At 41.9% G+C, this 13489-nt stretch overlaps 1 protein-coding gene across 2 annotated transcripts in view; it reads left to right on the top strand.

Moving 5' to 3' along the window:
- Positions 1–12980, top strand: part of LOC133243468 (uncharacterized) — a 63537-nt gene extending 50557 nt beyond the window's left edge. The window contains exon 2 of one of the 2 annotated variants that reach the window (XM_061410424.1): positions 10411–12980. In XM_061410424.1, the coding sequence (XP_061266408.1) occupies positions 11639–12598 (960 nt within the window). In that variant the 5' untranslated portion in view covers positions 10411–11638 and the 3' untranslated portion in view covers positions 12599–12980. The remainder of the gene's footprint in view (positions 1–10410) is intronic. The other variant, XM_061410417.1, reaches the window with a different exon arrangement.
- The last annotated feature ends 509 nt before the right edge of the window (positions 12981–13489 follow it).

Here is a 13489-nt window from a genome sequence, read left to right as displayed (position 1 = left end):
GGAAGAGTCTCATGACTCTCACTTTAAATCAAAAGTTAGAAATGATTAAACATAGTGAGGAAGAAGGTATGCTGAAAGCTGAGATAGGTCAAAAACTAGGCCTCATGTGCCAAGGGTTGTGGACGCAAAGGAAAAGTTCTTGTAGGAAATTAGAGGTGCTTCTCTAGCGAACACACAAATGATAAAGTGATATTGCTGATATGGAGAAAGTTTTAGTGGTCTGGATGGAAGATTAAACCAGCCACAACATTCCTCTAAGCTGAAGCCTAATCCACAGCAATGTCATAACTCTCTTCAATTCTACAAAGGCTGAGAGTGATGAGGAAGCTGCAGAAGAAAAGTTCAAAGCTAGCAGAGGTAGTTTCATGATGTTTAAGGAATGAAGCCATCTCTATAACATAAAAGTGCAAGGCGAAGCAGCAAGTGCTGATGAAGACACTGTAGCAAGTTATCCAGAAGTTGTACCCAAATAATAAATGAAGGTGGTTGTTTTTTAGTTACTAAGATGTGTCCGATTCTTTGCGATCCCATGGACTGCAGCACGCCAGGCTTCCTTGTCCTTCACTATCTCCCAGAGTTTGCTCAAACTCATGTCCATGTCCATGAGTTTGCTCAAACTCATGATAGAGTCAGTGATGCTATACAACCATCTCATTCTCTTTCGTCCCTTTCTCCTTTTGCCCTTAATCTTTCCCAGCATCAGGATGTTTTCCAGTGACTCAGTTCTTTGGATCAGGTGGCCAAAGTATTGGAGTTTCAGCTTCAGCATCAGTCCTGCCAATGAATATTCAGGGTTGATTTCCTTCAGGATTGATTCGTTTGATCTCCTGGCTGTCCGAGGGACTCTCAAGAATCTTCTCCAGCACCACAGTTTGCAAAGCATCAATTCTTCGGCGCTCAGCATTGTTTATGGTCCAACTCTCACATCTGTACATGACTACTGGAAAGATCATAGTTTTGACTATACAGACCTTTGTCAGGAAAGTGATGTCTCTACTTTTTAATACACTATCAGGTTTGCCATAACATTCCTTCCAAGGAGCAAGCATCTTTTAATTTCATGGCTGCAGTGATTTTGGAGCCCAAGAAAATAAAATCTGTCACTGTTTCCACTTTTTCACCTTCTATTTGCCATGAAGTGGTGGGACTGGATGCCATGATCTTAGTTTTTGAATGTAGAGTTTTAAGCCAGCTTTTTCACTCTCCTGTTTCACTGTCATCAAGAGGCTCTTTAGTTTCTCTTCAGTCCAGTTCAGTTCAGTCGCTTAGTAGTGTCTGACTCTTTGCAACCCCATGAACCGCAGCACACCAGGCCTCCCTGTCCATCACCAACTTCCAGAGTCCACCCAAACCCATGTCCTTTGGAAAGCTCAGCAGTGGCCACAGGACTGGAAAAGGTCACTTTTCATTCCAGTCCCAGAGAAAGGCAATGCCAAAGAATGCTCAAACTACTGCACAATTGTGTTAATCTCACATGCTAGCAAAATAATGCTTAAAATTCTCCAAGCCAGGCTTCAGCAATACGTGAACTGTGAACTTCCAGATGTTCAAGCTGGTTTTAAAAAAGACAGAGGAACCAGAGATCAAATTGCCAACATCCACTGGATCATTGAAAAAGCAAGAGAGTTCCAGAAAAACATCTATTTCTGCTTTATTGACTATGCCCAAAAGCCTTTGACTGTGTGGATCACAATAAACTGTGGAAAATTCTTCAAGAGATGGGAATACCAGACCACCTGATCTGCCTCTTGAGAAATCTGTATGCAGGTCAGGAAGCAACAGTTAGAACTGGACATGGAACAACAGACTGGTTCCAAATAGGAAAAAGAGTACGTCAAGGCTGTATAGTGTCATCCTGCTTAATTAACTTCTATGCAGAGTACATCATGAGAAACACTGGACTGGAGGAAGCACAAGCTGGAATCAAGATTGCCAGGAGAAATACCAATAACCTCAGATATGCAGATGACACCACCCTTATGGCAGAAAGTGAAGAGGAACTAAAGAGCCTCTTGATGAAAGTGAAAGAGGAGAGTGGAAAAAGTTGGCTTAAAGCTCAACATTCAGAAAACGAAGATCATGGCATCTGGTCCCATCACTTCATGGGAAATAGATGGGGAAACAGTGGAAACAGTGTCTGACTTTATTTTTTGGGGCTCCAAAATCACTGCAGATGATGATTGCAGCCATGAAATTAAAAGATGCTTACTTCTTGGAAGGAAAGTTATGACCAACCTAGACAGCATATTAAAAAGCAGAGACATTACTTTGCCAACAAAGGTCCATCTAGTCAAGGCTATGGTTTTTCCAGTGGTCATGTATGGATGTGAGAGTTGGACTATAAAGAAAGCTGAGTGCTGAAGAATTGATGCTTTTGAACTGTGGTGTTGGAGAAGACTTTTGAGAGTCCCTTGGACTGCAAGGAGATCCAACCAGTCCATCCTAAAGGAGATCAGTCCTCAGTGTTCATTGGAAGGACTGATGTTGAAGCTGAAACTCCAGTACTTTGGCCACCTGATGCGAAGAGCTGACTCATTGGAAAAGATCCTGATGCTGGGAAAGATTGAGGGCAGGAGGAGAAGGGGACGACAGAGGATGAGATGGTTGGATGAGGAACAGTATGAAAAATTCCTCTTCACTTTCTGCCATTATTGTGGTATCATCTGCTTATCTGAGTTTGTTGATATTTCTCCCAGCAATCTTTTTTTTAAAGATATCTTAATTTTTTAATAGATATTTTATTATTTATTTATGGCTGTGCTTGTTCTTCATTGCTGCACTGGCTTTTCTCTAGTTGTGGCAAGGAAGGGCTACTCTCTAGTTGCAGTGCATGACTTCTCATTGTGGTGGCTTCTCTCGTTGTGGAGCGTGGGCTTCAGTAGTTGCAGGGCATGGGCTCAGTAGTTGGGGCTCCTGGGCTCTAGAGCACAAGCTCAATAGTTGTGGCCCATGGGTTAGTTGCTCTTCAGCATGTGGAATTTTCCCAGAGCAGGGATCAAACCCATGTGCCTGCATTGGCAGGTGGATTCTTAACCACTGGATCACCAGAGCAGCCTCTCCTGGCAATCTTGACTCCAGCTTGTGATTCATCCAGCTCTGCGTTTTGCATGACGTACTCTGCATATAGGTTAAATAAGCAGTGTGTCAATATACAGCCTTTTTGTACTCTTTTCCCAATTTGGAAGCAGTCTGTTGTTCCATGTCTGGTTCTAACTGTTGCTTCTTGACCTGCAAATAGGTTTCTCAGGAGACAGTTAAAGTGGTCTGGTATTCCTATCTCTTAAAGAATTTTCATGGTTTACAACATGGTATACTGTATATTTTAAATGTATTGTTGAAATTTACTGCTCAGAAGTAAAGAATCAAAACATTATTGGTCATTGACAATGTACCTGGTCACTCAAGAGTTCTAATGGAGCTGTACAGTCAGTTTAATGTTCTTTTTATGCCTGCTAATACAACATCCATTCTGCAGCCCATGGCTTTAACTTTCAAATCTTATTATTTAAGAAATATATTTTATAAGTCTATAGCTGCCACAGATGGTGATTACTCTGATGGATCTCAGCCAAGTAACTTGAAAATCTTCTGATGGGGATTCGCCTTTTTAGATGCCATTGAGAACATTCATGAGTCATGGGTCAAAATATCAACATTAACAGGAGTTTAGAGGAAGTTGATCCCAACCCTATGAGTGACTTTGAGAGGTTCAAAACTTCAATAGAGGAAGGAACTGCTATTGTTGTGAAAATAGCAAGAGAACTAGAATTAGAAGTCAAGAATGAAGATGACTGAATTGCTGCAATTTCATGATAGAACATGAATGGATGAAGAGTTGCCTCTTATGGAAGAGCAAAGAAAGTGGTTTCTTGAAATGGAAGTCACCCCTGGTGAAGATGCTATGAAGGTTGTTGAAATGACAACAAAGGATTTAGAATATTAGGTAAACCTTGTTGATAAAGCACTGGCAAGGCTTGAAAGATTGATTTCAATTTTGAAAGAAGTTCGACTATGTGTAAACTGCTATGAAACAGCAGGGCATGCTACAGAGAAATTGCTCTTGAAAGGAAGAGTCAATCAATGTGGGTAACTTCATGCTATGCTATGCTAAGTCATTTCAGTCATGTCTGACTCTGTGCGACCCCATAGACGGCAGCCCACCAGGCTCCCCCTTCCCTGGGATTCTCCAGGCAAGAACACTGGAGTGGATTGCCATTTCCTTCTCCAATGCATGAAAGTGAAAAGTGAAAGTGAAGTCGCTCAGTCGTGTCCGACTCTTTGAGACCCCATGGACTGCAGCCTACGAGGCTCCTCTGTCCATGGGATTTTCCAGGCAAGAGTACTGGAGTGGGGTGCCATAATATGCACTAGGAAATTAAAAAATGTATGTGACTTGAGTTATTGTAATATCTGCTTAATTTCAAGGGTCTGGAATCAGTCCTGCAATATTGCTGAGGTACACCTGTATTCTATAAACTGATAAAACATTTCTGCGCTAGAGAATGTTTGAGGGCATTTATTTATCAGTATTGGAAGGACTTAGTTTGAGAACATTGCTATTTGTGATTTGAAACCTGACAGTGGGGAGGAAGGTTCAGGATGGGGAACACATGTATACCTGTGGCAGATTCATTTTGATATATGGCAAAACCAATACAATATTGTAAAGTTAAATAAAATAAAATTAACAAAAAAAATAAAATAAAAAAAAAGAGAAAAAAGAAAAAAGAAACCTGACAGTGGCATTGCTGTAAGATACTTATGTGTGAATTTGCCAGGATATTACTAGCCTGTTTTAATGTGCTATCTGATTTATTCTATACTGCCAAGTCACCCCAGTCGTGTCTGACTCTGTGTGATCCCACAGACAGCAGCCCACCAGACTCTGCCATCCCTGGGATTCTCCAGGCAAGAACACTGAAGTGGGTTGCCATTTCCTTCTCCAATGCATGAAAGTGAAAAGTGAAAGTGAAGTCACTCAGTCGTGTCCAACTCCTAGTGACCCCATGGACTGCAGCCTACCAGGCTCCTCCATCCATGGGATTTTCCAGGCAAGAGTACTGGAGTGGGGTGCCATTGGTTCTATATCATTTCTTAAATGAAATTTTGCTCAGCTAGAAAAGGAGTACTGCTGGGGTCCAGCCCCGGTTGGATCCAGGGATTCCCTCAGGATGACGGTGTCGGCAATTTAAAATGCTGCTGCTGCTGCTGCCAAGTCGCTTCAGTCGTATCCGACTCTGTGCGACCCCATAGACAGCAGCCCACCAGGCTCCTCTGTTCCTGGGATTCTCCAGGCAAGAATACTGGAGTGGGTTGCCATTTCCTTGGGGAAGGAAATGAAAGTGAAAAGTGAAAGTGAAGTCGCTCAGTCGTGCCCGACTCTTAGCAACCCCATGGACTGGAGCCTACCAGGCTCCTCCATCTGTGGGATTATCCAGGCAAAAGTACTGGAGTGGGGTGCCATTGCCTTCTCCGGCGATTTAGAATAGCAATAGCTTAATTAAGTATTAATTAGAGACATAAAGAGTGGTTAAATAGGGATAGCTCATTAAGAAAATTCAGTGGAGAAAAGAGGCTGAATAACTTCGTTTACGTGGAAAACCAATAAAACTCCAAGACAAGGAGTTTGTGTCACCTACGTAGGCCATAGGTGTCCTCCCGTTCTCCCGAAGGAGAAGAAACACTAAGGCCTCCCCAGTCAGATCTTAGAAGCCCAGGCAAAATTAGTAGGCTTGACAAGCCTCCACGGTCCAGATGGGAATTCAGCCAGAAGGTGAGAGAAAGAACAACATGGGGAGACCAAGCTTCGGTGAGCAAGGCCCATAGCTTTATTTTCAACAGGGGCTTTTATACCCTAAGTTGCACATAGAGGATAATAGGGGGTGTGAAATCATGCAAAGTCAACATTCTTTGATCCTTATCAAAACCAGGATTTCTTTTCTGCAAACTTATCATATACAAATGGTTTAGGTGATTTACATCATCTTCTGGCCAGAAGGCCTGTTAACATTTTATGACTCTGACAAAGGTTTGTCAACCATAAGACTTATTTTCTCTAAGAGTAATTATTTTAAAGTTTGGCACCATCCTCCGAAGGTGTTAGATAAAGTTGCATTCCTGTAGGGCAAAGGTGCAGTGGGTTTACAACAAAGGAAAGAATTTATTACCTTAAGGGTCTAAAGTTGTTAATACCAAGGCCACTGCTTATTTTTTCTACATACCAACGATATTAATTAATACACTTCCAAGGATACAATACAGGGGATGTGGAAACTTGGCAGCAAGCATTGGCTCAGCAATGAAATCTTCTACTAGTTCTATTCTGACAATTTCTAACTCTCCGAGCGGCTCTATACTATATGAATATCTTAAGCTCCCCATGCCTCTCCTGGCTGGGAGACTGTAAACAATCGTATGCATAGCTATAGGAGTCCGGGTAAACCTGTCAGGCAAGTTAGAGAGCCATCTGAGGGGTTTGTGAACTAAAACACTCTTGTCACGCCCAGGAACTTTATTAACTGGAGCTGTAAGTTAACTCTTTTTCAGAGAGAGAGATGGTGGTGGGGGACAGCTCCCGTAAAGTCAGAGGTGTAGGTGAGAGCACAAAGCAGTGAAGTAGGCAGACTCTGGTTTTGGGGTAGACGCTCAGGCAGGCCTAGAGGGGCACCCTTCGAGTTCTGGCTCGCCTTGCCCACCAGAACTCTCCCACATAACCTTGTTATGGGTGGGGACTCCCGTGCTGGCTCCCGGCAAAGTACCAAATGTTTTTTAATTTTCAGATATTTAATGTTATCTGAAGCCTAATGCTAAAAGCAATAATTTAAAAAGAAGGTTAACAACTTTAAGTTTTCATATTCATTTGGAATTTTCTAAAATGAAATTTTGACTCAAAGAGAAGTTTGGAAAGAACTAAACAGGATTATTGCTAAAAACTGTGACACAAATTAAACTGATGGTATTTAGAATCCTTTTTATATGGAGAGCCAATAAACCTGTGGTAATAATGACTGATCTTACTGATTTTAGTTCTTACTTTTCAAGGAAAACTTCATATTGAAAGTGCACTTGGGCTTCCTTGGTGACTCAGTGGTAGAGAATCTGTCTGCCAATGCAGGATACACGGGTTTGATCCCTGATCCTGGAAGATCCACATGCCGAGGAGAGACTAGGCTCATGTGCCACAACTATTGAGCCTGTGCTATAGAGCCTGGTAACCACAACTCCTGAGCCCGTGTGCTGCCACTGTTGAAGCCTGCGTGCCCTAGAGTCTGTGTTCCGCAACAAGAGATGGTGGTGAAAGTAGCTCAGTTGTGTCCGACTCTTTGCAACCACATGGACTGTACAGTCCATGGAATTCTCCAGGCCAGAATAATGGAGTGGGTAGCCTTTCCTTTCTCCAGGGGTTTTTCCCAACCCAGGGATTGAACCCAGGTCTCCCATATTGTGGTTGGATTCTTTACCAGCTGAGCCACAAGGGAAGCCCAAGAAAACTGGAGCGGGTAGCCTATCCTTTCTCCAGGGGATCTTCCTGACCTAGGCATAGAACTGGGGTCTCCTGCATGGCAGGTGGATTCTTTACCAACTGAGCTATGAAGGAAGCCCAATGAGAAGCCTGTGCAGTGCAGCTAAAGCATAGCCCTCTCTTGCTGCAACTAGAAAAAGGCCCATGCAGCAATGAAGACCCAACACAGCCAAAAAATATAAAATAAACAAGTAAATAAATAAAATGAAAAAAGAAAGTGCAATTATTTGGGGGCATCACTTTTGCTTCACCTGTTCCATTCAGTACTTCCTCTTCTGTACTCAGTCACTCAGTCATATCCTGTAGCCTGCCAGGATCCTCTGTCCATGGAATTCTCCAGGTAAGAATACTGGAGTGGGATGTCATTTCCTTCTCCAGGGGACTGCTACTATGCTATCAGAGTGGGAGATTCAAGTACTTTTAAAGGAACCTCAGTTCAGTTCAGTTCAGTTCAGTCGCTCAGTTGTGTCCTACTCTTTGTGACCCCCTGAATAGCAGCTCGCCAGTCCTCCCTGTCCATTACCAACTCCCAGTGTTGACTCAAAGTCATATGCATCGAGTTGGTGATGCCATCCAGCCATCTCATCCTCTGTTGTCCCCTTCTCCTCCTGCCCTCAATCCCTCCCAGCATCAGGGTCTTTTCAAATGAGTCAACTCTTCGCATGAGGTGGCCAAAGTATTGGAGTTTCAGCCTCAGCATCAGTCCTTCCAATGAACACCCAGGACTGATCTACTTTAGGATGGACTGGTTGGATCTCCTTGCCGTCCAAGGGACTCTCAAGAGTCTTCTCCAACACCACAGTTCAAAAGCATCAATTCTTTGGCGCTTAGCTTTCTTCACAGTCCGACTCTCACATCCATACATGACCACTGGAAAAACCATAGCCTTGACTAGATGGACCTTTGTTGGCAAAGTAATATTTCTGCTTTTTAATATGCTGTCTAGGTTGGTCATAACTTTCCTTCCAAGGGGTACGTGTCTTTTAATTTCATGGCTGCAATCATCATCTGCAGTGATTTTTTAGCCCCCAAAAAGGAACCTAGAGCCTATTAAATAATACAGAAGACAAATTCTAGAGATATTACTATTTTAAGCATTTTCATGAAAGTAGAGACCTTAGCAATGACACCATCATATAAGAACTAAATTTAAGTAAAACAAATTTCAACATAATCTCAGAAGCTACCTCAGAAGTTTATCACGTATGTATTTTGGTATGATTTAAAACCCGTTTTCTTCTTTTTTGGTTCTTTTAAAAGGTGAAAACAGTCTTTACCTTCTAATAGATAGGATAAACCTATAAAATATCATGGACTCTAGAGTGACCTTTATTTTCTTTCAGTAATTTCCAGTTTCTTTAACTGTGATTTCCTGTGTAAGTCTATTCAAAGATGCATTATTTTTGGAGTTCCTTCCTAGGAAATAACAAAAATAGCTTTTTCCATAAGGGATAGTCTTAAATTTTGAATAATTTTTTCTCATAACAGCTTATGATTTTTAGTCTTTACTATTAAAAATAAAACACTTGTCTTTTCAATAATAAAAAATTATTTTCCTTAGTCAAATAGAACCAAAATTAATATTTTAATGTTTAGTGTATCATAGTACTATGAAAAATATTTACAAAGGACTTAGAAGATTAAATAAAGTGCTATGAAAGCCATTCTTCTCCTACTCTTTAATTTTCTTCATGAAAGAATGTACTTTTTCTTCCTAAGTCATCTAAATTTAAAATACTGAGATCTACTGAAACTGTTAGAATAATAATAATAGGACTCAATTACTAAGTCAAGAACTGTGCTGGATTTTAAACACACTAATTAAACTCTCCAAAAACTTTGCTAGGCATATTTCACTATTTCTCAATGAAGAAATTAAGGTTCAGAGAGGTGTAAAAATGAACCATATGTATGGGTCAGTGTATGAAGTCTAACTCTAAAGCTTGGTACCTTTACAAGAGCTATAATGATTATTACCAAGATTTAAATTATTTTAAAGAGCTGAGCAATAAGAAATTTTAAGAATTAAATAATTTGATACATGGAGATATGAAAAATCAATATTCTTCCAGTTAAAGAGTAAATATAAATGTCTCATGTATAATGTATGCTAAATTCTTTAATTTTCAAAACCAGTATTATACTTCTATCAAATCATACTGATTTGATAATCATACTTTCAAAAAGTCTACAAAATTTTTGTTTCCTTTACTATTTTAGCATTTACTAGTGAAAAAATGAAAATTGGTCAGAGAATGGCCAGTTCTTCTGTCACTGCATCTAACGGGTATTCTCTGGCTGAACCAGTGCAGCACTATGGTATGTGACAAAAAACTACAGTATGATAGTTAATAAAACATTTTTTGTGGGAATTATGGTTAAACAGAGTTTTTTTTTTTAATTAATTTATTTTACTTTACAATATTGTATTGGTTTTGTCATACATTGACTTGAATCCTCCATGAGTGTACACGTGTTCCCCATCCTAAACCCCCCTGCCACTTCCTTCCCCATCCCATCCATCTGGGTCATCCCAGTGCACCAGCCCTGAGCACCCTGTATCATGCATCAAACCTGGACTGGCAATTCGTTTCACATGTGATATTTTACATGTTTCAATGCCATTCTCCCATATCATCCCACCCTCACTCTCTCCCACGGAGTCCAAGAGACTGTTCAATACATCTGTGTCTCTTTTGCTATCTCGCATACAGGGTTATCGTTACCTTCTTTCTAAATTCCATATATTTGTGTTAGTATACTGTATTGGTGTTTTTCTTTCTGGCTTACCTCACTCTGTATAATAGGCTCCAGTTTCATCCACCTCATTAGAACTGATTCAAATGTATTCTTTTTAATGGCTGAGTAATATTCTGCTTCCTTGGCAGGAGCAGCCGAGAGGAGCTACCCCACGTCCGAGGTCAGGGGCAGTGGCCAAGAGGAGCAACACCACATCCAAGGAGTGGTGGCTGCGTGGGCGCAGGAGGGTCGAGAGGAGCTACTCCACGTTCAAGGTCAGGAGGGGTGGCGGTGAGGAGATACCCCTCGTCCAAGGTAAGGAGCAGTGGCTGTGCTTTGCTGGAGCAGCTGTGAAGAGATACTCCATGTCCAAGGTAAGAGAAACCCAAGTAAGATGGTAGGTGTTGCAAGAGGGCATCAGAGGGCAGACACACTGAAACCATAATCACAGAAAACTAGTCAATGTAATCAGACTAGGACCACAGCCTTGTCTAACTCAATGAAACTAAGCCATGCCCGTGAGGCAACCCAAGACAGGCGGGTCATGGTGGAGAGGTCTGACAGAATGTGGTCCACTGGAGAAGGGAATGGCAAACCACTTTAATATTCTTGCCTTGATAACCCCATGAACAGTATGAAAAGGCAAAATGATAGGATACTGAAAGAGGAACCCCTTAGGTCAGTAGGTGCCCAATATGCTACTGGAGATCATGGAGAAATAACTCCATAAAGAATGAAGGGATGGAGTCAAAGCAAAAACAATACCCAGTTGTGGATGTGACTGGTGATAGAAGCAGGTCCGACGCTGTAAAGAGCAATATTGCATAGGAACCTGGAATGTTAGGTCCATGAATCAAGGCAAATTCAGTTCAGTTCAGTTCAGTCGCTCAGTCGTGTCTGACTCTTTGCGACCCCATGAATCGCAGCACGCCAGGCCTCCCTGTCCATCACCAACTCCTGGAGTTCACTCAGACTCACGTCCATCGAGTCAGTGATGCCATCCAGCCATCTCATCCTCTGTCGTCCCCTTCTCCTCCTGCCCCCAATCCCTCCCAGCATCAGAGTCTTTTCCAATGAGTCAACTCTTCGCATTAGGTGGCCAAAGTACTGGAGTTTCAGCTTTAGCATCATTCCCTCCAAAGAAATCCCAGGGGTGTTCTCCTTCAGAATGGACTGGTTGGATCTCCTTGCAGTCCAAGGGACTTTCAAGAGTCTTCTCTAACACCACATTCAGGTATGACCTAAATGAAATCCCTTATGATTATACAGTGGAAGTAAGAAATAGTTAAGGGACTAGATCTGATAGATAGAGTGCCTGATGAACTATGGACTGAGGTTTGTGACATTGTACAGGAGACAGGGATCAAGACCATCCCCATGGAAAAGAAATGCAAAAAAGCAAAATGGCTGTCTGGGGAAGCCTTACAAATAGCTGTGAAAAGAGAAGCGAAAAGCAAAGGAGAAAAGGAAAGATATAAGCATCTGAATGCAGAGTTTCAAAGAATAGCAAGAAGAGATAAGAAAGCCTTCCTCAGAGATCAATGCAAAGAAATAGAGGAAAACAACAGAATGGGAAAGACTAGAGATCTCTTCAAGAAAATTAGAGATACCAAGGGAACATTTCATGCAAAGATGGGCTCGATAAAGGACAGAAATGGTATGGACCTAACAGAAGCAGAAGATATAAAGAAGAGATGGCAAGAATACACAGAAGAACTATACAAAAAAGATCTTCATGACCCAGATAATCATGATGGTGTGATCACTGACCTAGAGCCAGACATCCTGGAATGTGAAGTCAAGTGGGCCTTAGAAAGCATCACTATGAACAAAGCTAGTGGAGGTGATGGAATTCCAGTTGAGCTATTCCAAATCCTGAAAGATGATGCTGTGAAAGTGCTGCACTCAATATGGCAGCAAATTTGGAAAACTCAGCAGTGGCCACAGGACTGGAAAAGGTCAGTTTTCATTCCAATCCCAAAGAAAAGCAATGCCAAAGAATGCTCAAACTACCACACAATTGCACTCATCTCACATGCTAGTAAAGTAATGCTCAAAATTCTCCAAGCCAGACTTCAGCAATACGTGAACTGTGAACTTCCTGATGTTCAAGCTGGATTTAGAAAATGCAGAGGAACCAGAGATCAAATTGCCAACATCCACTGGATCATGGAAAAGGCAAGAGAGTTCCAGAAAAACATCTGCTTCATTGACTATGCCAAAGCTTTTGATTGTGTGGATCACAATAAACTGTTGAAAATTCTTCAAGAGATGGGAATACCAGACCACCTGTTCTGCCTCTTGAGAAATCTATGCAGGTCAGGAAGCAACAGTTAGAACTGGACATGGAACAACAGACTGGTTCCAAATAGGAAAAGGAGTACGTCAAGGCTGTATAGTGTCATCCTGCTTAATTAACTTATATGCAGAGTACATCATGAGAAAGGCTGGGCTGGAAGAAACACAAGCTGGAATCAAGATTGCCGGGAGAAATATCAATAACCTCAGATATGCAGATGACACCACCCTTATGGCAGAAAGTGAAGAGGAACTCAAAAGCCTCTTGATGAAAGTGAAAGAGGAGAGTGAAAAGTTGGCTTAAAGCTCAACATTCAGAAAACGAAGATCATGGCATCTGGTCCCATCACTTCATGGGAAATAGATGGGGAAACAGTATCAGACTTTATTTTTTTGGGCTCCAAAATCACTGCAGATGGTGACTGCAGCCATGAAATTAATTACTCCTTGGAAGAAAAGTTATGACCAACCTAGATAGCATATTCAAAAGCAGAGATATTACTTTGCCAACGAAGGTCCGTCTAGTCAAGGCTATGGTTTTTCCAGTGGTCATGTATGGATGTGAGAGTTGGACTGTGAAGAAGGCTGAGCGCTGAAGAATTGATGCTTTTGAACTGTGGTGTTGGAGAAGACTCTTGAAAGTCCCTTGGACTGCCAAGAGATCCAACTAGTCCATTCTGAAGGAGATCAGCCCTGGGATTTCTTTGGAGGGAATGATGCTGAAGCTGAAACTCCAGTACTTTGGCCACCTCATGTGAAGAGTTGACTCATTGGAAAAGACTCTGATGCTGGGAGGGATTGGGGGCAGGAGGAGAAGGGGATGACAGAGGATGAGATGGCTGGATGGCATCACTGACTCGATGGACTTGAGTCTGAGTGAACTCCGGGAGTTGGTGATGGACAGGGAGGCCTGGCGTGCTGCGATTCATG

The sequence above is a fragment of the Bos javanicus genome, chromosome 3 (genome assembly GCF_032452875.1).
Source record: "Bos javanicus breed banteng chromosome 3, ARS-OSU_banteng_1.0, whole genome shotgun sequence".
Classification (NCBI taxonomy): Eukaryota; Metazoa; Chordata; class Mammalia; order Artiodactyla; family Bovidae; genus Bos; species Bos javanicus.
This window is presented reverse-complemented; position numbering and strand designations above follow the sequence as displayed.